The sequence below is a fragment of the Schistocerca nitens genome, chromosome 9 (assembly GCF_023898315.1).
Source record: "Schistocerca nitens isolate TAMUIC-IGC-003100 chromosome 9, iqSchNite1.1, whole genome shotgun sequence".
NCBI classification, from domain to species: Eukaryota; Metazoa; Arthropoda; class Insecta; order Orthoptera; family Acrididae; genus Schistocerca; species Schistocerca nitens.
Genome location: NC_064622.1, coordinates 34604928 through 34631443, shown reverse-complemented (window position 1 = coordinate 34631443; position 26516 = coordinate 34604928). Strand labels below are relative to the sequence as shown.

The following is a 26516-nucleotide window of genomic DNA, read 5'->3' as shown; positions in this document are numbered from 1 at the left end:
CCCCTTTCCTGACAACCTCAGTAAGGCTAACCATTTTGCTTCCCACCTATCCGAGGTCTTCTCCATTCCTGACGATCCCCATTTTGATTACTCCCTCTTCCCCACTGTCCTTGACCGCACTGACACCTCGGTCCCCCCGCTCGCCCCTAGCTTCCAGTACTTGGATCGGCTACCCCCCTCCGACATCAACACTCCCATCACCATGCAAGACATCACACTCGTCCTCCGCTCCAAACGCAACACCGCCCCTGGTCATGATGGCATCACCTACCGTCACCTCAAGGAATCCCCTCCATCCTTCCTGTCTGTCCTTGCTACCCTGTACAATGTCCTCCTCTCCACTGGATTTTACCCTGACCTGTGGAAGACTTCCCGTGTCCTGCTGTTCCCTAAGCCTAACAAACCCCCCTCTGCTACCTCTTCCTATCGTCCCATCTGCCTCACCTCCGTGTTCAGTAAGGTCTTTGAGGCCATCCTCTCTCGCCGTACCCACCGCCACCTTAACCAGCACTGCCTCCTTCCTCTTACCCAATGTGGCTTCCGGCCTTCCTTCTCTGCTGACGACCAGCTCCTTAACCTTACCCATCTTCTTTCCCTCCAACTTAACTCCCGTCGCTCTGCTATCTTTGTTTCCCTTGACCTCCAGAACGCCTATGACCGTGTCTGGCATCCCGGGCTCCTTTTCAAACTCCAGACCTATGCTCTCCCCATCAACTTCGTCCGTCTCGTTGCTTCCTTCCTCTCCCATCGTCCCTCCTATGTGACTATCCACAATTCCAACTCCCGTACTTTCTACCCCTCTGCCGGCGTGCCCCACGGTTCTGTCCTTTCCCCTCTCCTCTATCTCCTGTACACTGCTGATATGCCCAAACCTCCCCCTCCTGTCCATCTTCTCCAGTTCGCTGATGACACCGCCTTCCTAGCCCTTTATCCTACCCTTCAACGGTCCCAACGTACTCTCCAAACCCACCTTGACCAATTCACCGCTTGGTGCAACCAGTGGTTCCTCCGTGTTAATCCCTCCAAGACCCAGGCGAACATCATAGGCCGCACCACCCGCTCCTTCCGCCTCCATGATTTCTACCTCACCATTTATGGCCGTCCTATCCACCTCACTCCTACCCTCAAATACCTTGGCCTCACCCTCGACCGCCACCTCACCTGGACTCCCCATCTCCTTACCATCCAAAACAAAGCCCACAACCGCCTCCGCCTCCTGAAACTCCTGTCCGGCCGGACATGGGGTCTGCATCCTTCCACCATCCTCCACACCTACAAATCCATGATCCGCCCCATCCTTTGTTATGCCAGCATCGCTTGGATTTCCGCCCCTCCCCGGTTCTATAACGCCCTCCAAATCCTCGAACGTCATGCACTCCGCCTCGCCTTCCGCATCCGCCTTCCGTCCCCCACGTGCATCCTCTATGACCTCATCCCCTTCCCCCACCTTCTCCTTTTCCTTGAACACATCCGCACACTATATATTGTCCGTCGCCTTGATCCCCCTCACCCCCTGGTGTCTCCATTCCTCTCCACTCCCGCCCCGTTGCCGCGCCTTTACCGTTGTGACCCTCCCTCTCTCCATCTCCACACCCTCCATCTCCTTTCCCAACGTAACTTCCACCGTCTACCACTCCCGGATGATGAGCTTCGCCCTGACATCTACCCTTCCTACCAACTCTAACCCCCTCTTCCTGGCTCCCTCTCCTCCCCCTCCCTCCTTCTGAGCGGATTTCCCCTCCTACTCCCCCTCCATCTCTTGTGCCTTCTTTCAGTGTCTCTGCGCCCCCTCCTGCCCTGTCTTCCCTTTTCCTCTCCCGCCCCATGTGTCTCCTGCCTCTTCGTGAACCCACGGTTGCCCCTCCTCTATTCATCCCGCTGCTTCCCCGGCTGCCCCATGCTCTCCCCTCCTTTTCCATCCTCTCTGACCTTTCCCTCGGCAGGTCCCACCTGGTAGTTTTATTCTTCGTCGTGTGTGCTCCAAGTGGGTTTTAAGTGTGTTGTTTCGGAGTGTTTTTAATACTGTGGCCGACTTTTAACCTGTGCCTGCGCATCCAGTGACTTCTGTGTTTTCAGAATCGTCCACTGTGTTTTTTTTTTTTTTTAACTTTCTGGTGACTTTTTTTTAACTGTCCCCAATGAACGTCTACATATCAATGTATTTTTACCTCCATTTTCTCCCCTTACTCTGTTTTATGTTCCCCTTTTTTTACCTCCTTATGTATGTATTATTTTATTCTTGTTTTAGTTGTCATGTCACTCGGCTGAAGAGCGGCGGATTGTGCTGCTGACAGCCCTCCCCTGCCCATATGGGGCAGGGGAATGAAATCACAATAAAGGAAAAAAAAAAGGTTTAATTTCAATTCCGGCGCGTTAGTGCGACGGCTTGCTCAGCTGACGATGTCAGTAAGGTGGACCGCTGAAATATTGTGTCAAAATGACGTTATGTTACGGCTGGAAACCCGATTGAACAGCAGGGCCCTTAGAAGTTTGTCCCCAAGCGGTTAACTTTCTCGTAACACGTGTCTGTTACTTATTTGTCATTAATTTTGTTCTTTGCTACCTTCCTTTGTGATCATCCCACTATTATATTTTTTCAGCAGAACACTCATATCCATATAATGCGAAGGTGTCCATACGATATAAAAAGGCCGTGATTTCGCGAGTTTATTCAATACAAGAACATCTCATTTCAGGTTTTTAGATCCTTAGAACGAGCTGTGACAATGCTGCAATTCTTCTTCTTCTGCACTTAAACGTTTAGGCACTTGTGCCTGCCTGTTCCGTCTACACTTTTCACTTACACCTCGTTATGTGTCTTCCAAAGTCCGTTCGTCCTCTTGGCTGGTACAGCATGAACGGACGTTGGATCCTCTCTGCACTCATTTTTTATAGGTGATGTTTTCATAATGTTTTATTTTCCTCAGTATTTTCGTTAATATTACAAATATCTAGCTCATTCCTAATATTTTCATTTCTTATATTGTCTTCCCTCATAATACCTCTCTCCATCTCCTAAAAAATCTCATTTCTGCTGCTTGTAATTTATTTTTATGGATCCATGACTAACTTCCATATAGCAGTACAGACGTAGCCATGATTTTACAAAATTTTAATATCATAGCTTACGTCACATCCAAAAAAATTGGAGACCTGCTCAAGTGGTGTATTATCTATTATTATTTTTGAGCGAGTGGGGTATTTTACAGTGTTAACTTTGAATGATATACTTCATCTACTTTATTGCAAGAGTAATTACTGTCTTATATCTACATCTATGGTCAGTTTGCATCACAGTTCGCATGTATTCAATCCCCCACCAAGGAGAGCCTCTACTACAAGTTATTACCACTGCATCGTATTCTTCTGTCACCTACAGTACCAGTTTTAAATTATTGCAACAAACTTGGTTAGAATACATAAATTAGGATCTACTGTCAACCTTAGTACATCATTAATCGTCAATGACACGTCTGACGCCTAATAAAACCAACAGTTGGGTCCAGACCATCTCTCGTGGCTCCAGACTGCCACGTGGTGTTATTTCTGTTCACATCCCTCCACTGACTAATGTGGCACGTTCATTGGTTGACAAGGAGCCACCATAAAACTACCTGTACTTATCATTCATGTTAGAATACTTAATTTCATTGTCTGTCAAGGCGTTCTTGAGCTTTCTAAACCACTTCACCTCCTATGATATTAAGTATTCAGTTTTGTGTAGCTCCTTCACTTATGTTTCTGTTTATCAATGTCTGCCTTCCCACAGCGACTGCTTGTGCACATACTGAGCAATTAAATACGCACTGCGTGACCTGGACTTTCTTCAGTGGTGCCACATTCACAACCTTGTGTAAATCATATCCCTATACAAAACAAATAGAATGGGCAAGGATCCTAGACGATATGGAACTGCAAAATTTGACGAGTTGATTGAAAATGTTAATGTTAGTCGTTCTGACACACAGTCAAAACTTTTGCAAGTGCTGCCACCTGTTTCGAATCTCTGTGAGTAAAAAGGCAACACTCACTCCAGAAGGGTGTTACCAGGAAAACATAACACCTCAGTGGCTTGAAGGAGATGCTCCACAGCAATTTAGTAGACTTTACAGGTTGCAGCTTCGCGTCTCTTACTTCCAATCACTCCTCTACCGAACGACTTACGATTCTGCTCCTAACCACCAAGCACGCAGTATGTAGAGGTAATTTGTATTCCTTCATTTTACGTATTTTTAGGCTACCTTGAATCAGACTTTCAGCTATTGCGGGAGGTCATTGCCTGTGGATTGCAAGGACGATTTTTCTGGATTCTCTGTCAGTGGTGACATCAGTTTCGACAAGCTGCGGGGGGGTTGTATAAGGTGTCTCGTGGTGTATACTGCTCGGAAACGTCATCCAACGATACCACAGAGTCTCCAAGATATAGCAGCCAACACTTGCCGCTATGCCACCCCTTTGGCAGCAAACTACGAGGGATTCTAGAGGACGCCTTGAGGTGCATAAAATTCAGAAACGGCGTACCACCACGCCGAAGGCTATCCAAGTAATGCTGACCAACGCCCACCGACGGGCCACCCCTTTGGAAGAACACTGAGAGACATTCTAGACCTTATCTGAAGGATCATAATGGCCAGAACCATCATCACACGACGCTTCAAAATGTCCAGTCTATAGCGGCAAATCCTCCGGCAGGTTAACGATTTGATAGCAAACTGCGAGGGGAAGTTTTGTCCAGCAACACAATCCCACAAAGCTATAGGGTGTGGGAGCTATGGCCACAAACGCCTCCTGATATTCCGCTCTTTGAGCTGCTTCGAGAGTGTGTCTTGGGAAATGTCCATTAACAACGTCCCACGACTCTACAGAGTGTCCAAGTTATAATGGCGATGCCTGCAACTAATCCACCACTTTGGCAGCAAATTGAGAGAGATTCTGGAGGGTAATGACCAGAAACGTCGTCCCACCATGCCACAGTGTGTCCGAGTAATCTTGACCAAAGGCTGTTGATAGGCCACTCCTTTGGCCACATATTGAGTGGGGTTCTAGAGGGTGCCTTGAGGAATGTAATGTTCAGAAACAAGAGGGTGTCGAGGTTATTACGACCTAGTCCCGCCAATGAGCCACTGACGGATGTTCTAGAGGCCGTCTACAGTAGTGTAATGTCCAGAACCGTCATCTCACAACACTATAGAGCGCAAAAATTACAGCAACCAACAACTGCTGCAGGGCTACCCCTTTCGCAGGAAACTGCAAGGGGTCTTAGATATTGTTCTGAAGAGCGTTATGTTCAGAAACGTCATCCCACAATCCTATAGCGGGCAACACCTACCACTAGGTCATCAATTGCAGAAACTTGAGAGTTGTTCCAGAAGGCGTTTTGAGGAGCATAATGCCCAGAACTGTCATCCCACAACGTTACGCGGTATGCAAGTTACTGTAGTTATTGCATCGAGCCAGGCCACCCATTTGTCAGCAAACTGCGTGGGTTATAGAGGAGTGCTTGAGGGGTGTAATATTCTGAGTCGCCATTCCATGACGCTAAAGGACTTAAAAGTCACGGTGGTAGCGCCTTTCGCTAGTCCAACCATTTACAGTAAATTTCGATGGGTTCCAGAGGCTGTCTTGAAGACCACAATGTCCAGAAACGTCATGCGACTGCACTAGGGTGTGGCCGAGTTACAGCATCCAACGCCTAACCCTAGGTCGCTTCTTTGGCTGCAAAATTGAATTTGGCCACAGCAGGCAGTAATGCCTTGGTATGTGGGCACACGTACGACGACACTACCGTTCTGAATGCTGCGACTCCCATTACGAGATGTTCCGTTGCTGCTCGTCACCATAGTAATAATGTCTGCTTCTAAAATAATGGGTAGACCCTATTACTTCAATGCTCTGTAGAGTTGTTGGATGACTTTACAGATATTAGTTCCTATTATCGATTTGTTTCTCAAGACACCGTCCAAAACCTCTCCAAATTTATTTTGGTACAATGTGTCACATCCTGTATTATAGTGTCCATCTTGAGAAGGTCACTGATATAATTTATATACATTAACTACAAAAACGTGCACTAGAGTGTGGCGTTTAAAATTATTACGATGTCAGAGTGTACCACCTGCAGGAATATTAATATAATGCTTTACAACCACTGTATTTCCACAAAATGTATCAGTTTTGGACCTTCCATAGACTTATCGCAATTAGCTTTTGCCAAACTTTTCCCGACGCAGTTCATCTCTTTCAGTGACATACTACTTTTAAACGAGAGAATAATAATACTTCCAATCCGTATGTGGTATACAGCAAACCAGTGCTTAACAGTATTGGTTAAAAACAGTCTTGGTTGCAATTTTCGTTTTTTTATTTTTCAACGACGCGTTTCGCCTTATTTAGCCATCTTCAGGTTATCTTTTCTAGATGGACGCGAGAGGCACCAAGATTATCATATGCCTACTACCTGAGCCCCAATCTTACTGTTACTCGCTCCTGTGAACGGGAACGCGTTATGCAGATCTTGGTGCCTCTCGCGTCCATCTAGAAAAGATAACCTCGAAATGCCTAAATAAGGCGAAACGCGTTGTTGAAAAATAAAAAACTAAAATTGCAATAAAGACTGTTTTTAAGAACAATAATATGTCTATTGCATTAAAAATTATCTCAGGATCTCTTTCTCAGGTGTTAATAGCTGTTTAGAGACGAATGGAACGTTGTCAGGTCAACGTTTACTAGTGTGTGTGTGTTCGTGTGTGTGAGTGCCTTTCATTACTAGGTGGTGATGTCTGTATACGTCATCAGCTAACAGCATGCAGGAGTCGGGAGATAGCGGTCGTTTGTTTTTGAAACTGCGGTTCAGGGTTCGACTGTCATTAGTGAAAATCACGCCTACTGACAGTCGTTGTTTACGCCAACGATCGATGTCCTGTATGAGTTCTCATTAGACATACAGGTATTTGACGTAAGGTCACAAAGTGAAGTGTGTCACACTTGGAGACTCTCTCCCTAGCGTTTTGAAATCTGTGCTTTGGCCATGGTCTTATCCATACTTGTGGGTGGCCAGTTCAGATTCACATTCTTTCCAATCAAATTGTTTGCTGGCAATTTTCATTGTTGTTCCATAACACAGACGTTTCAAAGTATTCCTTTCTACACTACTGGCCATTAAAATTGCTACACCAAGAAAAAATGCAGATGATAAACGGATATTCATTGGACAAATATATTATACTAGAACTGACATGTGATTACATTTTCACGCAATTTGGGTGCATAGATCCTGAGAAATCAGTACCCATAACAACCACCTCTGGCAATAATAACGGCCTTGATACGCCTGCGCATTGAGTCAAACAGAGATTGGATGGCGAGTACATGTACAGCTGCCCATGCAGCTTCAACACGATACTACATTTCATCAAGAGTGACCGGCGTATTGTGACGAGCGAGTTGCTCGGCCGCCATTGACCAGATGTTTTCAATTAGTGAGAGGTCTGGAAAATGTGCTGGCCAGGGCAGCAGTCGAACATTTTCTGTATCCAGAAAAGGCCGTACAGGACATGCAACATGCGGTCGTGCATAATCCTGCTGAAATGTAGGGTTTCGCAGGAATTGAATGGAGGGTAGAGCTACGGGTCGTAACACATCTGAAATGTAACCTCCACTGTTCAAAGTGCCGTCAATGCAAACAAGAGGTGACCGAGACGTGCAACAAATCGCACCCCATACCATCACGCCGGGTGATACGCCAGTATGGCCATGACGAATACACGTTTCCAATGTGCGTTCACCGCGATGTCGCCAGGCACAGATACGATCATGATGATGCTGTAAACAGAACCTGGATTCATCCGAAAAAAACGACGTTTTGCCATTCGTGCACCCAGGTTCGTCGTTGAGTACACCATCGCAGGCACTCCTGTCTGTGATGCAGCGTAAAGGGTAACCGCAGCCATGGTCTCCGAGCTGATAGTCCATGCTGTTGCGAACGTCATCGAACTGTTCGTGCAGATGGTTGTTGTCTTGCAAACGTCCCCATCTGCTGACTCAGGGATCGAGACGTCGCTGCATGATCCGTTACAGGCATGCGGACAAGATGCCTGTCATTTCGACTGCTAATGAGACAAGGCCGCTGGGATCCAGCACGGCATTCCGTATTACCCTCCTGAACCTACCGATTCCATATTCTGGTAACAGTCATTGAATCTCGGCCAACGCGAGCAGCAATGTCGCGATACGATAAACCGCAATCGCTATAGGCTACAATCCGACCTTTATCAAAGTCGGAAACGTAATGGTACACATTTCTCCTCCCTACACGAGGCATCACAACCACGTTTCACCAGGCAACGCCGGTCAACTGCTGTTCGTGTATGAGAAATCGATTGGAAACTTTCCTCATGTCAGCACGTTGTAGGTATCGCCACCGGCGCCAGCCTTGTGTGAATGCTCTGAAAAGCTAATCATTTGCGTATCACAGCATATTCTTGCTGTCGGTTAAATTTCGCGTCTGTAGCACGTCATCTTCGTGGTGTAGCAATTTTAATGCCCAGTAGTGTAAAAGAGTTCCTGTGTAGTACTGCGTACTTTTAGTTTTCTGTTATTTACGAATATTATTTTCTTTTGGGACATAAATTTTCTATACCTTAGTCTTGCCTAGAGTACATTATCGCTGACGTAAAAGGGCAATAAGCCTTCGGTCTGGTCCCTAGATCAGCATCTGGATTGGCTTTCTAGACGACGCCTGCAGAGTCATCGCCTAGCGAGCTGCCTCTTCCCCCTGTAACTTGAGGCCAACCCCTTCTTCATACGGAAACACAACGCGGCTCAGAAACGATGTTACTCGTCCATCTCTAACATTATGCATGGTGTCTGTTTGTTCTAAGTCGTGTCTCCCTACCACTTTCGCGCAACGACGCTCTGAGCGTGTTTTTTAGGGAATTGACTAGTTTGAACCTGGGACCTGTTGCTGGTAAGGAGACGCCAGACCAGACATGCCATGTAGAGTTCAGAAGAGTGCAGTGAGACTAGCGATGATATAATCAAATACTTAATGATTTCAGCGTCAGCTCCACTGCACTCCCTGTAAAAGAATCTTAATACTAACTAAATTTAGTGGAAGGAGTTCAAGGTTTTCCTATTTTTAGTTAGCTGGTAAAATAACGTCGAAAAAGCAGTTAAGTTCACCATTGGAATTTTTATTCTACTCACAAAACCGTCCACCTGTTCTAACTTTGTTCCTTCTATTTGAGTACCAAATAGGAGGAACAAAGTTAGAACAGGTGGACGGTTTCAAGTACTTAGGATGCATATTCTCACAGGATGGCAACATAGTGAAAGAACTGGAAGCGAGGTGTAGCAAAGCTAATGCAGTGAGCGCTCAGCTACGATCTACTCTCTTCTGCAAGAAGGAACTCAGTACCAAGACTAAGTTATCTGTACACCGTTCAATCTTTCGACCAACTTTGTTGTATGGGAGCGAAAGCTGGGTGGATTCAGGTTACCTTATCAACAAGGTTGAGGTTACGGATATGAAAGTAGGTAGGATGATTGCAGGTACTAGTAGATGGGAACAATGGCAGGAGGGTGTCCACAATGAGGAAAGCAAAGAAAAACTGGGAATGAACTCTATAGATGTAGCAGTCAGGGCGAACAGGCTTAGATGGTGGGGTCATGTTACACGCATGGGAAAAGCAAGGTTACCCAAGAGGCTCATGGGTTCAGCAGTAGAGGGTAGGAGGAGTCGGGGCAGACCAAGGAGAAGGTACCTGGATTCGGTTAAGAATGATTTTGAAGTAATAGGCTTAACATCAGAAGAGGCACCAATGTTAGCACTGAATAGGGGATCATGGAGGAATTTTATAAGGGGGCTATGCTCCAGACTGAACGCTGAAAGGCATAATGTCTTAAATGATGATTATGATGACAAACAATTTTTTATAAATTGCGCTATTGATGAAAGGAAATATTTTAATACAGGATGATAAAAACCAACTGCGTTCAACCAAAATGTGAACGAATATTCCCTGAATGGGTTTCCAAGTTCTACAATGGATCGAAGTATGACCTATGCCATATCACATCTATAATCTAGGTTTAAGTTAAGTTTCATAAAAGAGATGTTAACCTTAAGCTCCACCTACCAAAATTCTGTCTATCCAATGAGTAACGTTATACTTTTCATGGTGGGGCAATGTTTTTAATGTTTGCAAAGTAACAGAGACACGTATAGTCTCACGCTAAAACTTGCAGCTGGTGTGGCCCTTTCAGTGTTATCGTAAGATCTATACTGTTCTTCTGGAGGGCTCTAGCTTTTAACATGGGCTGGGGGGTTGTCCTGGCGGTTAGCTGGCGACGTAGGTGTCTGTCACTTATCGTAGGGCCTTCTAGCCTACACGACTCTGCTCTCGGCTTCTGTTCTCGTTTCTCCCCTCGGAACTGCATCTGTTTCACGGTTTGAAGGTATGACATGCATTTAGGCGTTGTTGTGTTAGTCTGTGGTATTCCGTTTGCTCACTCGTTGATCGTATTACTTTGGTTAACTTAATGTCAGGATTTATTTGGAGCTATGTGACATACTGCCGGATTTGCTATCATGTCAGGGTTTTCATGGAAGGTGTTGGATTTGCCTGACACCTTATACAACCTACAGTACTACATACTCCAACAACAGTCTGCTGATGACGGTGTCCTCTTTAATCTCGAAATGTTTGGCAGGTACAAACAAAACGCGGAGAAACGCTCCGTGCTGTTCCACGACCGGCCAGAGAAGCCGATGGAGACTGCAGTGCACTGGACGGAGTACGTGATACGGCACAAGGGCGCGTACCACATGAGGTCGGCCTCGCTGGACCTGGCGTGGTACCAGTACCTGCTGCTCGACGTCATCGCGGCTCTGGTGTTGCTGCTGGGGGCGCTGCTGCTGCTCGTGGCGCTCTCTGTCAGAGCTCTGTACAGGGCCGCCAGGGCGGCGCTGTGGTCGCCGCCAGCGGGCAAGAACAGGCCCAAGCGGGACTAGGGCCGCCATTTCTGTACACATACGTACACACACACACACACACGGCAACAAGCTTTACATCATCAATAACAAAGAGCTGCACAGTGCATAACACACAAGCAGTGGAGCTAATTCTTATCATTATTTGTATTGTTATTATTACTCACCCATCTCCTATTGTTCAAGAAACAAAATGTATTGTGTGTATGAATGATATAAACTAAATAAACATAACTGTTTCTATTTAAGCAGCAGTATTGCTTGATATGGTCAACAGTGATAGGTACCAAGAAAAAGGGCAAAAACAGTCAGGTCCGAGATGAAGGGCTGGGAGATTCATTGAATGTAGCTTGTTACTTACAAGGGAACCTCCCCATCGCACCCCCCTCAGATGTAGTTATAAGTCGGCACAGTGGATAGGCCTTGAAAAACTGAACACAGATCAATCGAGAAAACAGGAAGAAGTTGTGTCGAACTATGAAAAAATAAGCAAAATATACAAACTGAGTAGTCCGTGTGCAACATAGGCCAGATCAGGGATGATGGACGCTCAGGAGCGCCGTGGTTAGCGTGAGCAGCTACGGAACGAGAGGTCCTTGGTTCAAGTATTCCCTCGAGTGAAAAGTTTATTTTCTTTATTTTTGCAAAGTTATGATCTGTCCGTTCGTTCATTGACGTCTCTGTTCACTGTAATAAGTTTAGTGTCTGTAAAACTTTGAACATAGCTGCTAAGGTGCAGTGACCGTGTCAGAATTATATTGTAACAAATGAGCCCTCGGTCACAAATATTAAGTCAAAATTGACCTGGTTTCGACGTTACTATGAGCGTCGTCTTTAGAATTAGACTAACTGTACTAAAACATTAAGTATACAGTACATTAATAAAATTAAAGTTTGTACTGACGCGAAAAGATGCAGTACTTACAAGTCACATATTAAAAAAGATCTAAGCCGGAAAGGCGACGTCATGAACACTTGTTAGATGGCGAGCCGCTAAGGGCATCTCGCCATCTAACAAGTGTTCATGACGTCGCCTTTCCGGCTTAGATCTTTTTTAATATGTGACTTGTTAAGTAATGCATCTTTTCGCGTCAGTACAAACTTTAATTTTATTAATGTACTATATACCTAATGTTTCAGTACAGTTAGTCCGCAGCTCGTGGTCGTGCGGTAGCGTTCTCGCTTCCCACGCCCAGGTTCCCGGGTTCGATTCCCGGCGGGGTCAGGGATTCTCTCTGCCTCGTGATGGCTGGGTCTTCTGTGATGTCCTTAGGTTAGTTAGGTTTAAGTAGTTCTAAGTTCTAGGGGACTGATGACCATAGATGTTTAGTCCCATACTGCTCAGAACCATTTTTTAGTACGGTTAGTCTAATTCTGAAGACGACGCTCATAGTAGCGTCGAAACCAGGTCAATTTTGACTTAATATTTGTGACCGAGGGCTCATTTGTTACAGGATAATTTAGTGTCTGCGTTTTACGACCGCACCGCAAAACCGTGCGATTAGTAGACGAAACGACGTGCCTCTCCAATGGGAACCGAAAACATTTGCTCGCAAGGTCATTGGTCAACCGATTCCTCCACAGGAAAACACGTCTGATATATTCTATACGACACTGGTGACGGCATGTGCGTCACATGACAGGAATATGTTGTCGACCCACCCAACTTGTACACTTGCGTAAAAAGACTCTTCTACCTTGCCCGATTTTGGTTTTCTTGTGGATGTGATAATCGCTCCCAAAAAAGTGATGAAAACAAAAGAATTGTGTCACATAAACTGCAACAAATGAATGCAACAGTTTCACAGTCGCACAGTATTCCCTGTGCTCTGTCAAAACATATGTTTTTAACGTTTTCAAATTTTTCTGTGTGTAGACCGTCTAATCCTGCATATGTCCAAGCAAATCTGAACATGTCCTGGAATTTTGGAGAGCGAAGTTGATTATGTGTGAGTGTCTGAACTTTAATAATTGACACACGATCACGTAAACAATACTGCTCTGTGTACCTGTGCAGCTTCGCAAAATAATTGTCTGAAAATAAAAAATTACACTTTTCACTCGAGGAAGATTTGAACCCAGTACCACTCGTTCGCAGCTGCTCACGCTAACCACGGGACCACGGCGCTCCTGAATTCACATTTTCCTTGATGTTGCCTATCGTGAGCATGGACTACTCAGTTTGTATATTTTGCTTATTTTTTTCATAGTTCCACACAACTTCTTCCTGTTTTCTCAAGTGATCTGTGTTCAGTTTTTCAAGGCCTATCCGCTGTGCCAACTTATAACTAAATCTGAGGGGGGTGCGATGGGGAGGTTCCCTTGTTAGCAATACTAATAACCAAATTACTTGAACATCAAAACTCTTTACTAGCACGTTACAAGGTTCAAGCAAAAATGTCTCTTTTCTTTGGAACAATACAAACCTTGAAAGAACACCAAGCATAAATGTCTTTTCTTTAAAACAACAAACTTTAAGGATTAAAATTCCACTTGAGCCTCCTGTTAATCTTTAATCATGTTTCAAGATTTTCCTGTCACAAGAAGGAAGAACATCAAACACTAAAAAAATTACAGTTGGTCTGGGCGACGTCAGATCATCGTGCAAGTGCACAGGTGGCACAACAGATTCAGAGCCAGACCTTTGGCACCAGTCCACAGCTCAATGAGACAATCAAAGTAGTGATTTAACTACAAAACACATAGCAAAGCCCTCTTAGACTATACAAGGACAACAATAAACCTTTAGCCCAATTCCAGGATACCACACTCAAGGCAAATGCAAATGCAAGTGTGGCAAAATTCAAAAATTATTAAAACATTAAACATGGAAAGTATTAAAACCACTTTAACAAATGTAAAAGTAGGCCGCAGAAAATAATCCCCATAAGCTGCAAGGACACAACCATAAAATGTTGGCCCATTCCATTGATACGACACTTAACACAAATACAAATGTGGTCATAGTAAAATTCAAAAATTATTAAACGATTAAACTTTTTTTTTGACATCAGTCTTCTGACTGGTTTGATGCGGCCCACCACGAATTCCCCTCCTGTGCTAACACCTGTAACTTATGTCCTGAATTATTTGTTGGATGTATTCCAATCTCCGTCTTCCTCTACAGCTTTTGCCCTCTACAGGTCCCTCTAGTACTATGGAAGTTCATGTCTTAACAAATGTCCTGACATCCTGACCCTTCTCCTTGTCAGTGTTTTCCACATATTACTTTCCTCTCCGGTTCTGCACACAACCTCCTCATTCCTTACCTTAGCAGTCCACCTAATTTTCAACATTCGTCTGTAGCACCACACTCAAATGCTTTGAATTCTCTTCTGTTCAAGTTTTCCCATAGTCCACGTTTCACTTCCATACAATGATATGCTCCATATGCGCATTCTCAGAAGTTTCTTCTTTAAATTAAGGCCGATATTTGATACTAGTAGATTTCTCAGGACCAGGAATGCCCTTTTTGCCATTGCTAGTCTGCTTTTGGTGTCCTCCTTGCTCTGTCTGTCATTGGTTATTTTACTACCTAGGTAGCAGAATTCCTTAACTTCATCTACTTCATGACCATCAATCCTGATGTTAAGTTTCTCATTGTTCTCATGTCTACAACTTCTCATTAGCTTCGTATTTCTTCGATTTACTCTCAGTCCATACTCTGTACTCATTAGACTGTTCATTCCGTTCAACAGATCATGTAATTCTTCTTCACTTTCACTAAGGATAGCAATGTAATCAGCGAATCGTATCATTGATATCCTTTCGCGTTGAATTTTAATTCCACTCCTGAACCTTTCTTTTATTTCTATTACTGCTTCCTCGATGTACAGATTAAACAGTATGGGCGAAAGGCTACATCCTTGTCTTACACTCTTTTTAATACGAGCACTTCGTTCTTGGTCGACCATTCTTATTATTCCCTCTTGGCTGTTGTACTTATTGTGTATGGCCCGTCTCTCCCTATATCTTACCCCTATTCTTCTCAGATTTTTGAAAATCCTGCAATATTTTACATTGTCAAACGCTTTTTCGAGGTCGACAAATCCTATGAACTTGTCTTGATTTTTCTTTAGTCTTTCTTCCATTATTAACGGCAACTTCAGAATTGCCTCTCTCGTGCCTTTACCTTTCCTAAAGCCAAATTGATCGTCATCTAGCGCATCCTCAATTTTCTTTTTCATTCTTCTGTATATTATTCTTGTCAACAACTTGGATGCATGAGCTGTTAAGCTGATTGTGCGGTAATTCTCGCACTTGTCAGCTGTTTCCGTTTTATGAATTGTGTGGATGATGCTTTTCGGAAAGTCAGATGGTATATCGCCAAACTCATAAATTCGACACACCAACGCGAATAGTCGTTTTGTTGCGTCTCCCCCCAACGATTTTAGAAATTCTGATGGTATGTTATCCATCCCTTCTGCCTTATTTGATGTTAAGTCCTCCAAAGCTCTTTTAAGTTCCGATTCTAATACTGGATCCCCTATCTCTTCTAAATCGACTCCTGTTTCTTCTTACTATCACATGACATAAAGCTTCCCCCTCATACAGGCTTTCAATGTATTCTTTCCACCTACCCGCTCTCTCATCAGCGTTTAACAGTGGAATTCCCGTTGCACTCTTTCTGTTACCACCCTTGATTTTAATATCACGGAAGGTAGTTTTGACGTTCCTGTATGCTGAGTCTGTCCTTAAGACAATCATCTCTTTTTCGATGGCTTCACACTTTTCCTGCAGCCATTTCCTCTTAGATTCCCCACGCTTCCTATTTACTTCATTCCCCAGCGACTTGTATTTCTCAATTCCTGAGTTTCGGGGAAAATTTTGTACCTCCTCCTTTCAACAATCAGTTCAAGTATTTCTTCTGTTACCCATTGATTCTTCACAGTTACCTTCGTTGTACCTAGGTTTTCCTTCCCAACTTCTGTGATGGCACTTTCCAGACATGTCCATTCCTCTTCTACTGCGCTGCCCACTGAAATTTTCCTTATTGCTGTATCTACAGCTTTAGAGAACTTCAACCATATCTCGTCATTCCTTTGTGCTTCTATATCCCACTTCCTTGCGTATTGATTAAACATAGAAAATATTAAAACAACCTTACAAATTTGGAAGTATCCTTCAGAAAATAAGCTCTATAAGCCACTAAGCACCTTAACTGTCGGTATATGAACGGTTCTAGGCTAACCAGATACTTAGACGAATTTTAGACACTTCAATTATCTTTAGAAAACAACTGCCGAAACAATTTAAACAGTTGTTAAAACCTTCGGAGCATTAAACGGGATCAACTACTGGCTGTGCTGCAGGGTGGCTGTAGCACCATGAAACACAGATTTTACTTCTAAGTACAAATAATTTTAAGTACAAATAGGGTGGTTGCCGCAAGGCAGAGCGGACCTTTTCTCTTAATCAAACACACTAACAAGGTAAGATACCCCTCACAGTTCAGTCTAGCCCGCTGGGCCCTAAAATCAAAACACAAGCCACAGTCATTAAATCTTAGTTTAACAGGACGCCCACACTGTTTGTAAGAGGAAGAAACTCTGTTGTTGTTGTTGTGGTCTTCAGTCCTGTGACTGGTTTGATGCAGCTCTCCATGCTACTCTATCCTGTGCAAGCTTCTTCATCTCCCAGTACCTACTGCAACCTACATCCTTCTGAATCTGCTTACTGTATTCATCTCTTGGTCTCCCTCTACGATTTTTACCCTCCACGCTGCCCTCCAATGCTAAATTTGTGATCCCTTGATGCCTCAAAACATGTCCTACCAACCGATCCCTTCTTCTAGTCAAGTTGTGCCACAAATTTCTCTTCTCCCCAATCCTATTCAATACCTCCTCATTAGTTTCGTGATCCACCCACCTTATCTTCAGCATTCTTCTGTAGCACCACATTTCGAAAGCTTCTATTCTCTTCTTGTCCAAACTGGTTATCGTCCATGTTTCACTTCCATACATGGCTACACTCCATACAAATACTTTCAGAAACGACTTCCTGACACTTAAATCTATACTCGATGTTAACAAATTTCTCTTCTTCAGAAACGATTTCCTTGCCATTGCCAGTCTACATTTTATATCCTCTCTACTTCAACCATCATCAGTTATTTTACTCCCTAAATAGCAAAACTCCTTTACTACTTTAAGTGTCTCATTTCCTAATCTAATCCCCTCAGCATCACCCGATTTAATTTGACTACATTCCATTATCCTCGTTTTGCTTTTGTTGATGTTCATCTTATATTCTCCTTTCAAGACACTGTCCATTCCGTTCAACTGCTCTTCCAAGCCCTTTGCTGTCTCTGACAGAATTACAATGTCATCGGCGAACCTCAAAGTTTTTACTTCTTCTCCATGAATTTTAATACCTACTCCGAATTTTTGTTTTGTTTCCTTTACTGCTTGCTCAATATACAGATTGAATAACATCGGGGAGAGGCTACAACCCTGTCTCACTCCTTTCCCAACCACTGCTTCCCTTTCATGCCCCTCGACTCTTATAACTGCCATCTGGTTTTTGTACAAATTGTAAATAGCCTTTCGCTCCCTGTATTTTACCCCTGCCACCTTCAGAATTTGAAAGAGAGTATTCCAGTTAACGTTGTCAAAAGCTTTCTCTAAGTCTACAAATGCTAGAAACGTAGGTTTGCCGTTTCTTAATCTTTCTTCTAAGATAAGTCGTAAGGTTAGTATTGCCTCACGTGTTCCAACATTTCTACGGAATCCAAACTAATCTTCCCCGAGGTCCGCTTCTACCAGTTTTTCCATTCGTCTGTAAAGAATTCGCGTTAGTATTTTGGAGCTGTGACTTATTAAACTGATAGTTCGGTAATTGTCACATCTGTCAACACCTGCTTTCTTTGGTATTGGAATTATTATATTCTTCTTGAAGTCTGAGGGTATTTCGCCTGTCTCATACATCTTGCTCACCAGATGGTAGAGTTTTGTCATGACTGGCTCTCCCAAGGCCATCAGTAGTTCTAATGGAATGTTGTCTACTCCCGGGGCCTTGTTTCGACTGAGGTCTTTCAGTGCTCTGTCAAACTCTTCACGCAGTATCTTATCTCCCATTTCATCTTCATCTACATCCTCTTCCATTTCCATAATACTGTCCTCAAGTACATCGCCCTTGTATAAACCCTCTATATACTCCTTCCACCTTTCTGCCTTCCCTTCTTTGCTTAGAACTGGGTTGCCATCTGAGCTCTTGATATTCATACAAGTGGATCTCTTTTCTCCAAAGGTCTCTTTAATTTTCCTGTAGGCAGTATCTATCTTACCCCTACTGAGACAAGCCTCTACATCCTTACATTTGTCCTCTAGCCATCCCTGCTTAGCCATTTTGCACTTTCTGTCGATCTCATTTTTGAGACGTTTGTATTCCCTTTTGCCTGCTTCATTTACTGCATTTTTATATTTTCTCCTTTCATCAATTAAATTCAATATTTCTTCTGTTACCCAAGGATTTCTATTAGCCCTCGTCTTTTTACCTACTTGATCCTCTGCTGCGTTCACTACTTCATCCCTCAGAGTTACCCATTCTTCTTCTACTGTATTTCTTTCCCCCATTCCTGTCAATTGTTCCATTATGCTCTCCCTGAAACTCTCTGCAACCTCTGGTTCTTTCAGTTTATCCAGGTCCCATCTCCTTAAATTCCCACCTTTTTGCAGTTTCTTCAGTTTCAATCTGCAGTTCATAACCAATAGATTGTGGTCAGAATCCACATCTGCCCCTGGAAATGTCTTAGAATTTAAAACCTGGTTCCTAAATCTCTGTCTTACCATTATATAATCTATCTGATACCTATTAGTATCTCCAGGATTCTTCCAGGTATACAACCTTCTTTTATGATTCTTGAACCAAGTGTTAGCTATGATTAAGTTGTGCTCTGTGCAAAATTCTACAAGGCGGCTTCCTCTTTCATTTCTTCCCCCCAATCCATATTCACCTACTATGTTTCCTTCTCTCCCTTTTCCTCTGATAGGAAAATAAATTGCTCTACGGGAGAGAGCTGAGCACTTGTTGGTGTTTCATTTAGTAAAGACATGGCTAGAGCCTCCTGTTGGGTAGACCGGTCGCCTGGTGCAAGTATTTTGAGTGGACGCCATTTTGGCAACTTCCGTGTCTATGGGAATGAGATGATGATGTTTAGGACAACACAACTCTCAGTCCCTGTTGGGCAAGGTGGTTGTAACGCTATAAAACACAGATTATACTTCTAAGTACAAATACTTTTAAGTACCAATAGGGTGGTTGCCACAAGGTAGAGCTGACCTATAATAGACAATTGGTCTGTAGTCACCCCTCCCCCCCTCCTGCTTCTTAGGGACGAAGATACAGGGGAGACGTAAGGCGAGGTGGAGGCCATCTTAACCTCTTCACGAAGCATACCATTGATTATTCCCCCACGGATCCTCATCTTGGGGGGGGGGGGGGGGGTAACCTATAGGGAGCCTTCCTTACAGAAAAATCATATTTCAAACGGACCCTTTATTCAGTTTTACCAGTAATACTAAATTTGTTGGCTAAAACATTAGGGAAACCCTGAAGTACGTGCAACAGCTTCCTACCTTTTTCTGCTTCCAAATGAGCAATATCAAGCCAGTGACTTTGTTCCCTCACCATATTAACAAAAGAAGCCCCCTGGCAGTAACACAGAGCAATACGTACACTGGGACAGAACTTAAAATAAAACACGTTATTCCCACAATCAAGAACAAGCCCCATACCGCGTATAAAATCTCTCCTCAAGAGCAAGTTAACCACAAAGGACGTCAACCACCAACAACTTAACGGGTCATTAAAATTCCAGAATGCTGAGTTTGCCCCGCGCTCCACCAATCAGATATAACATTTGTTCTTTAACAGCACATCTCTGATCGGAAGCACATAAGGAAGGCAGCTTACAGATGGTACAAAACAAAAGATACCATCGATAGTAAAGAAAATAGAATGTACTTTCGGAATGAAGAAGGGCACAATTGGGCTCCTGATTAAATTGTGCACAGATATAAGGGAGTTTATCACCCACCACCGGTCTAATCTGAGCACACTGTCTAGGTGGTTTAGACAAATTTACCATACCATTCTTCTGGCGTTAGCTATTCGGACGCTGACCCCGACTGATCGTGCATCACATGCCTTGAATTACCAAACTGATAACAGCTCATTACTTTGGGTTCAACATAAGGGACCGGTTCTGAACTCTCAACATGCTGGTAAAAATCAGGAAGCGCATTCTCTGTTTTCTTGCGTCATTCATCGGCTAAGCGCATCCCTTCAATAGAAACAGGCAGGTCATCAAGTTATGCCAGCGAAGTGAATTTAGTGAACGATCCTCTGGTTTACCCCTCAAGAACATTGCCAACAATGTCTCAGTGATCGGAAGCTCTAAGGAGATCGCGGCGGTGCGAACCCTCTCAATATAATCAGGTAAGTTCTCATCAATACATTGTACTCGCCAAAAGTGTTTATCCTCAAGTTAGCTTTTAACTCGATGAGGTAATTTAAGCTGTGTTATTCTCTTCCTAAGTGCACTTAATGTAGATTTGAGAGTACCTCTGTAAAAATCCAAATCAGCAACCCGCGAGTTAATGGGTATAATAATTCCATAATGCCACTTTGTGAAACGCCTAACGCGTTGGCATGTTGTTCAAATCGGACTGCTAACCACAAAAGACTCTAAACATGGGTAAGCTACTCCACAGAAATCTCAATGACGCCTCGCAATAAGTGAACAAGCGAGTCTGAGAAATTAGCATACTCTTTACCAAACGACCCACTTGTCGGTAATTCCTCGACAGCAACTGTATTCTGCGAGACCTGCCTAGTAATTCCGTCCTAACTGTGACTAGCACTTCCTCTTTTAAATCAAGGAGACTAGCATTAACTTGCAACTCTTTAACCTGAGTTAGCAACTGTTCCACCGGAGTACCCTTCTCTGAGCCCGCCCGGGTAGCCACGCAGTCCAAAGCGTTGCTTCCCGAGCCGAAAGGTGTGCCGGTCCCCAGCACGAATCCGCCTTGCTGATTAGTCTCGAGGTCCGGTGTGTCGTCCAGCCTCTGGATGGTATTTAAGGCGGTTATCCATCTACCTCGAGAATGCGGGCCGGTTCCCCTTATTCCGCCTCAGTTACACTATGTTGGCGATTGCTACCCAAATACTGTCTCCATGTATGCGTACACCGTAATTACTCTACCACGCAAACATTTGTGGTTACGCTTGTCTGGTATTAGACGTTCCTGGGCGGGAGTCTACGGGGGGTGAACCGCACAATAAGCCGGGGTTCAGTGTGGGGCGGCGGTGGGGTAGGTGGGCTGCTGTGGCCTGTTGTAGGATTGTGAACCACTGAGGGCTACGGCGGGACGAAGCCTATCCGTTGTTCCCAGGTCCCCAGTATAATACACAGAACACAATACACCCTTCTCTGCAGTTAACTGTAATTTCTTTAGATCAGAGACTCCATTGCTCCAATGCGCCAATTGCGCTTGCAAAAATGGCTCTGAGCACTATGCGACTCAACTTCTGAGGTCATCAGTCACGTATAACTTAGAACTAATTAAACCTAACTAACCTAAGGACATCACACACATCCATGCCCGAGGCAGGATTCGAACCTGCGACCGTAGCGGTCGCTCGGTTCCAGACTGTAGCGCCTAGAACCGCACGGCCTCTCCGGCCGGCAATTGCGGTTGCACATGACACAGGTGTCTACAGATAGGTTGATTGTTTTCGAGAATTGCAAGAGTTTGGGCCAGTTCTGAAAGTGCTGAAGAGTAAGAAATAATTACTGAAGCGATCTCACTGATGACATCAGGAGAGATGTTCACCGGATGTTCAATGGCGAGACGTAAACGTTCTGACGTCCTGGCAGTCCCGCCAATTCATTCATATTGCACATGACATAGGTAATTTCCAACAATAAAAGAAAAATACGGGCAGTTCGCCTTAACAGCTTCTTTTGATGCGTTCTCTCACTGTGTATGTGTGTGTGAGAGAGAGAGAGAGAGAGAGAGAGAGAAGAGAGAGAGAGAGAGGGTAGGTGGTGGGCGCTGGGTGGATGAATGGTGTGTGGTTCAAATGGCTCTGAGCACTATGGGACTCAACTGCTGAGGTCATTAGTCCCCTAGAACTTAGAACTAGTTAAACCTAACTAACCTAAGGACATCACAAACATCCATGCCCGAGACAGGATTCCAACCTGCGACCGTAGCGGTCTTGCGGTTCCAGACTGCAGCGCCTTTAACCGCACGGAATGGTGTGTGTATGTGTGTGTGTGTGTTTGTGCGTGAAAAAAAGAAAAAGGTAGGTTTCGGCATGGTAGAATGGACTCTTCCCTTGTGAGTGGTATAGGATAGCGATAAGGTATTTCAACTCTTATTTCATTCTGTATTAAGTGACCTTGATGACAGGAAACTCTGAAGCTCCAGATGATTTTGATCTTGTCTTCGGCTATCGACCAACGTTCATGGCCCAGTGCCACGCTACAGTTAGCCCTTAGGCGGGCCGCGACCAAGCCTTGGGAGCCACCGTCCTAAAGCGTGACGTATATGTCTCTGAGTTCATTGCAGAATGATTATCTCCCGAAATGTACGCGGCTCGTGGTCTTGCGGTAGCGTTCTCGCTTCCCGCGCAAGGGGTCCCGGGTTCGATTCCCGGGCGGGGTCAGGGATTTTCTCTGCCTCGAGATGACTGGGTGTTGTGTTTCATCATCATTCTATCCACATTAACTCGCAAGTCGCCGTAGTGGCGTTAAAGAACTTGTGGAGCGGCGGCCGAACCGCCCCGCGAGGGGTCTCCCGGCCATACGCTCGTTCATTCATTCATCTCCCGAAATACATTTGTTTGCTCGAAGCACTAATTTGCTTTCTGGAATGAATCCGGAAGCAGAACCAGCATGAAACACAATTATTCGTTCACCTTTACCAAATGATGCTTTAAAGCCATCCGAACCATCACTCACTTTCTAACACAATTTCATTGCATGATCCTGGTTTTCCCATGTTTCGTCCAACTAAGAAATGTTACGACTGCCAGATTTCCTTATTTCAAGAATAATTCCTAATAAATATACCTTTGGATCAGCAATATCACAACGAATATTCGATCGCAAATTTTCTTCCGTCATTGGTATGTACATGTTTGAAACCAATGTTTTTCAGTATTCTTCGCATTGAGGTGACAGGCCTTTACAATTTATGGTTTCACACATTTCGAACGTAATATTTTTGATAGTAGGAAATTCGCCTTTCTTATACATATTGATCACTACTCGTCTTAGAACATCTTTGTCGAAATCGTCTAAATTCGTGACAGGCTTGTCACAACTCTGATGTTTCCTTGGTGATCTGACAACTTGGCTTGTGCTTGTTTGGAAAGATAAATTACCTTCATTGGCAATCCGATGAACAGTTCTCAAGCTGGCGCCACTCGCTTCTGCAGCGCGTTTCTGAGATCTGGCAACATCTGTGATAGGTCCACCGTTTTCACTTCGCGCTTGAACAAATCGTGTATCCTGTAAATTAAATCTCCCGCTTGTTTATGGAGAATTCGTCACTTACACCACCATCTGCCACAACTGCTTGCAACAAACTGATTAAAAGATCACCAAATAACCTCCACCGAAACGTTTAACAGTCGCACAGGCCAGCAGAGCGCCGAGAGAACTACTGGAAGCTCATTGGCTGTCGCAGGATGACGTCAGATCAGGTGCGCAGAACGAACCTAAACTCCACCGCCGTCTTTCATCAGTCCAGCTATGGCACTTTCGTGATGATGATCTGCTGGTAGCCTGGCCATCAATCAACTTGTCAACTTCAGGACCGAGGTGTGCCATCAGTCGTATGACGTAGTAGCTGCAAGAAGCTAGTGCGCAGCCCGCCTCTGCCATATGAGGAACTTCGACTGATGCACTGCACACTGTCTACATTCCGGCTGCCATCTAGCAACTTAGACGTCGTCAGCCACCGTCCTGGTCGACCACTGGTGCGTGACTGGGGCCATTGCCACTCAAGATCGAATGTCTAGTGTCGGCTATAACATGCAAGCACACGACATGGCGTCCAAGAGTAAGCTAAGAGCCGGGGACCCCGAGTAGGTCACGCTCGTTTCTTTGCCTGTTTGCGAGCCACCACATTAGCAGCAACCCGCGATCTACAGTAACAGGTTCTGTCGATGCATCAGCACATTCTGCAACCGCCTCCGCTGCCACGGGACTGGGCAGTTTAGAAGACGGCCGTGCGCTCTACATTGACGACGGTAATGGACACTTGTTAATGGCACCACTGTTTCACTGTGCTGCCAGGCATAAATCAGCGTCTCTTACACCACTCATCCTGACGACGTAGAGGCCCTGAATATGCCGGGTCGCCGCACCGTTTTGTTGAGTGGGCTGGGCTCCCAGCTCCACCACCTGTGATGAGGTAGGGACGACCAACATTTTGTTACCTACTCGTGGTTTCACCGGCCCTCAAACACTTACCACGGCTGATCATGATATTAGCATGTAAACAGTCAAACAACTTCACCATTCCCGAGGTGCTCATTCTCAGGCACCGGGCCTCGATAATTTTGCATTTTGTCAACGTTGCTAATATTAGTGGATTTATCTTTAGGCAGTCTGTATGGTCGCTAAAATGAGACCTGGTAGTCAGAGGAAGACAGGATTCGGTTACGATTGTGGACAGGGCTGTAGTCAGTTGCTATTGGTTACCTTCTATAGTTATACACATTTATTTCAAAACAGTAATTCCAGACTCAACAATAAATTAAAAAAACCGTACGTTATTAATGAAGGAATGAACAACTGTGTAAAATAATAGTGTTTTCACGGCGTTACAATTTAGCAATCACTATGAAATACAGATACAACAGATAATGTCTTAAAATCAAGCCACTGTGGTCACTGCTGAAGGCCTTATACGCCAAGAATGACAATAAATTGAGAATGTTTAAGAACTCGCTGCAATTTACAACTTACAAATAATAGAATATTACAGGTAATTAGCCATAAACACAGCAAAAGGCATCAAGCCATCAGACGTCAGAAATGGCAATAAAAAGGTTTTAAGGCTTACTGCTAAAAATACTGATACCAAATTCAAATTTTAAGGCAAATAGCCACAATTACGGTTGAAGGCCTTACACGCCAGGAACGGCAATTATATTAAAAAAATTAGAAACCTGCCGTGAAACAGCAAATACAAGCAAAGGTTAATTTTAAAAAAACAACTGATCACCAAACGGGTGAAATAAAATGTTGGTAAACCTTGTAAGACAACCCTTATGCTTAAAATACAGATACAACAGTTAGTGTTTTAAAAACAAGCCACTGTGATCACGGCTGAAGGCCTTATACGCCAAGAATGGCAATAAATTAAGAATGTTTAAGAACTCGCAGCAATTTAAAACTTGCAAACGTTAAAATATTTCAGCCACAAACATAGAAGAAGGCATCATTACCTTTAATGTACGCATTACAAGGTATTATAATAAATAATACACTCCTCGAAATTGAAATAAGAACACCGTGAATTCATTGTCCCAGGAAGGGGAAACTTTATTGACACATTCCTGGGGTCAGATACATCACATGATCACACTGACAGAACCACAGGCACATAGACACAGGCAACAGAGCATGCACAATGTCGGCACTAGTACAGTGTATATCCACCTTTCGCAGCAATGCAGGCTGCTATTCTCCCATGGAGACGATCGTAGAGATGTTGGATGTAGTCCTGTGGAACGGCTTGCCATGCCATTTCCACCTGGCGCCTCAGTTGGACCAGCGTTCGTGCTGGACGTGCAGACCGCGTGAGACGACGCTTCATCCAGTCCCAAACATGCTCAATGGGGGACAGATCCGGAGATCTTGCTGGCCAGGGTAGTTGACTTACACCTTGTAGAGCACGTTGGGTGGCACGGGATACATGCGGACGTGCATTGTCCTGTTGGAACAGCAAGTTCCCTTGCCGGTCTAGGAATGGTAGAACGATGGGTTCGATGACGGTTTGGATGTACCGTGCACTATTCAGTGTCCCCTCGACGATCACCAGTGGTGTACGGCCAGTGTAGGAGATCGCTCCCCACACCATGATGCCGGGTGTTGGCCCTGTGTGCCTCGGTCGTATGCAGTCCTGATTGTGGCGCTCACCTGCACGGCGCCAAACACGCATACGACCATCATTGGCACCAAGGCAGAAGCGACTCTCATCGCTGAAGACGACACGTCTCCATTCGTCCCTCCATTCACGCCTGTCGCGACACCACTGGAGGCGGGCTGCACGATGTTGGGTCGTGAGCGGAAGACGGCCTAACGGTGTGCGGGACCGTAGCCCAGCTTCATGGAGACGGTTGCGAATGGTCCTCGCCGATACCCCAGGAGCAACAGTGTCCCTAATTTGCTGGGAAGTGGCGGTGCGGTCCCCTACGGCACTGCGTAGGATCCTACGGTCTTGGCGTGCATCCGTGCGTCGCTGCGGTCCGGTCCCAGGTCGACGGGCACGTGCACCTTCCGCCG

General features: G+C 44.7%; 1 protein-coding gene across 2 annotated transcripts in view; it reads left to right on the top strand.

Annotated features, from left to right (window-relative positions):
* Positions 1-11238, top strand: part of LOC126203873 (UDP-glucosyltransferase 2-like) — a 124967-nt gene extending 113729 nt beyond the window's left edge. For both annotated transcript variants that reach the window (XM_049938252.1, XM_049938253.1), the window contains exon 6: positions 10711-11238. In XM_049938252.1, the coding sequence (XP_049794209.1) occupies positions 10711-11011 (301 nt within the window). In that variant the 3' untranslated portion in view covers positions 11012-11238. The remainder of the gene's footprint in view (positions 1-10710) is intronic.
* The last annotated feature ends 15278 nt before the right edge of the window (positions 11239-26516 follow it).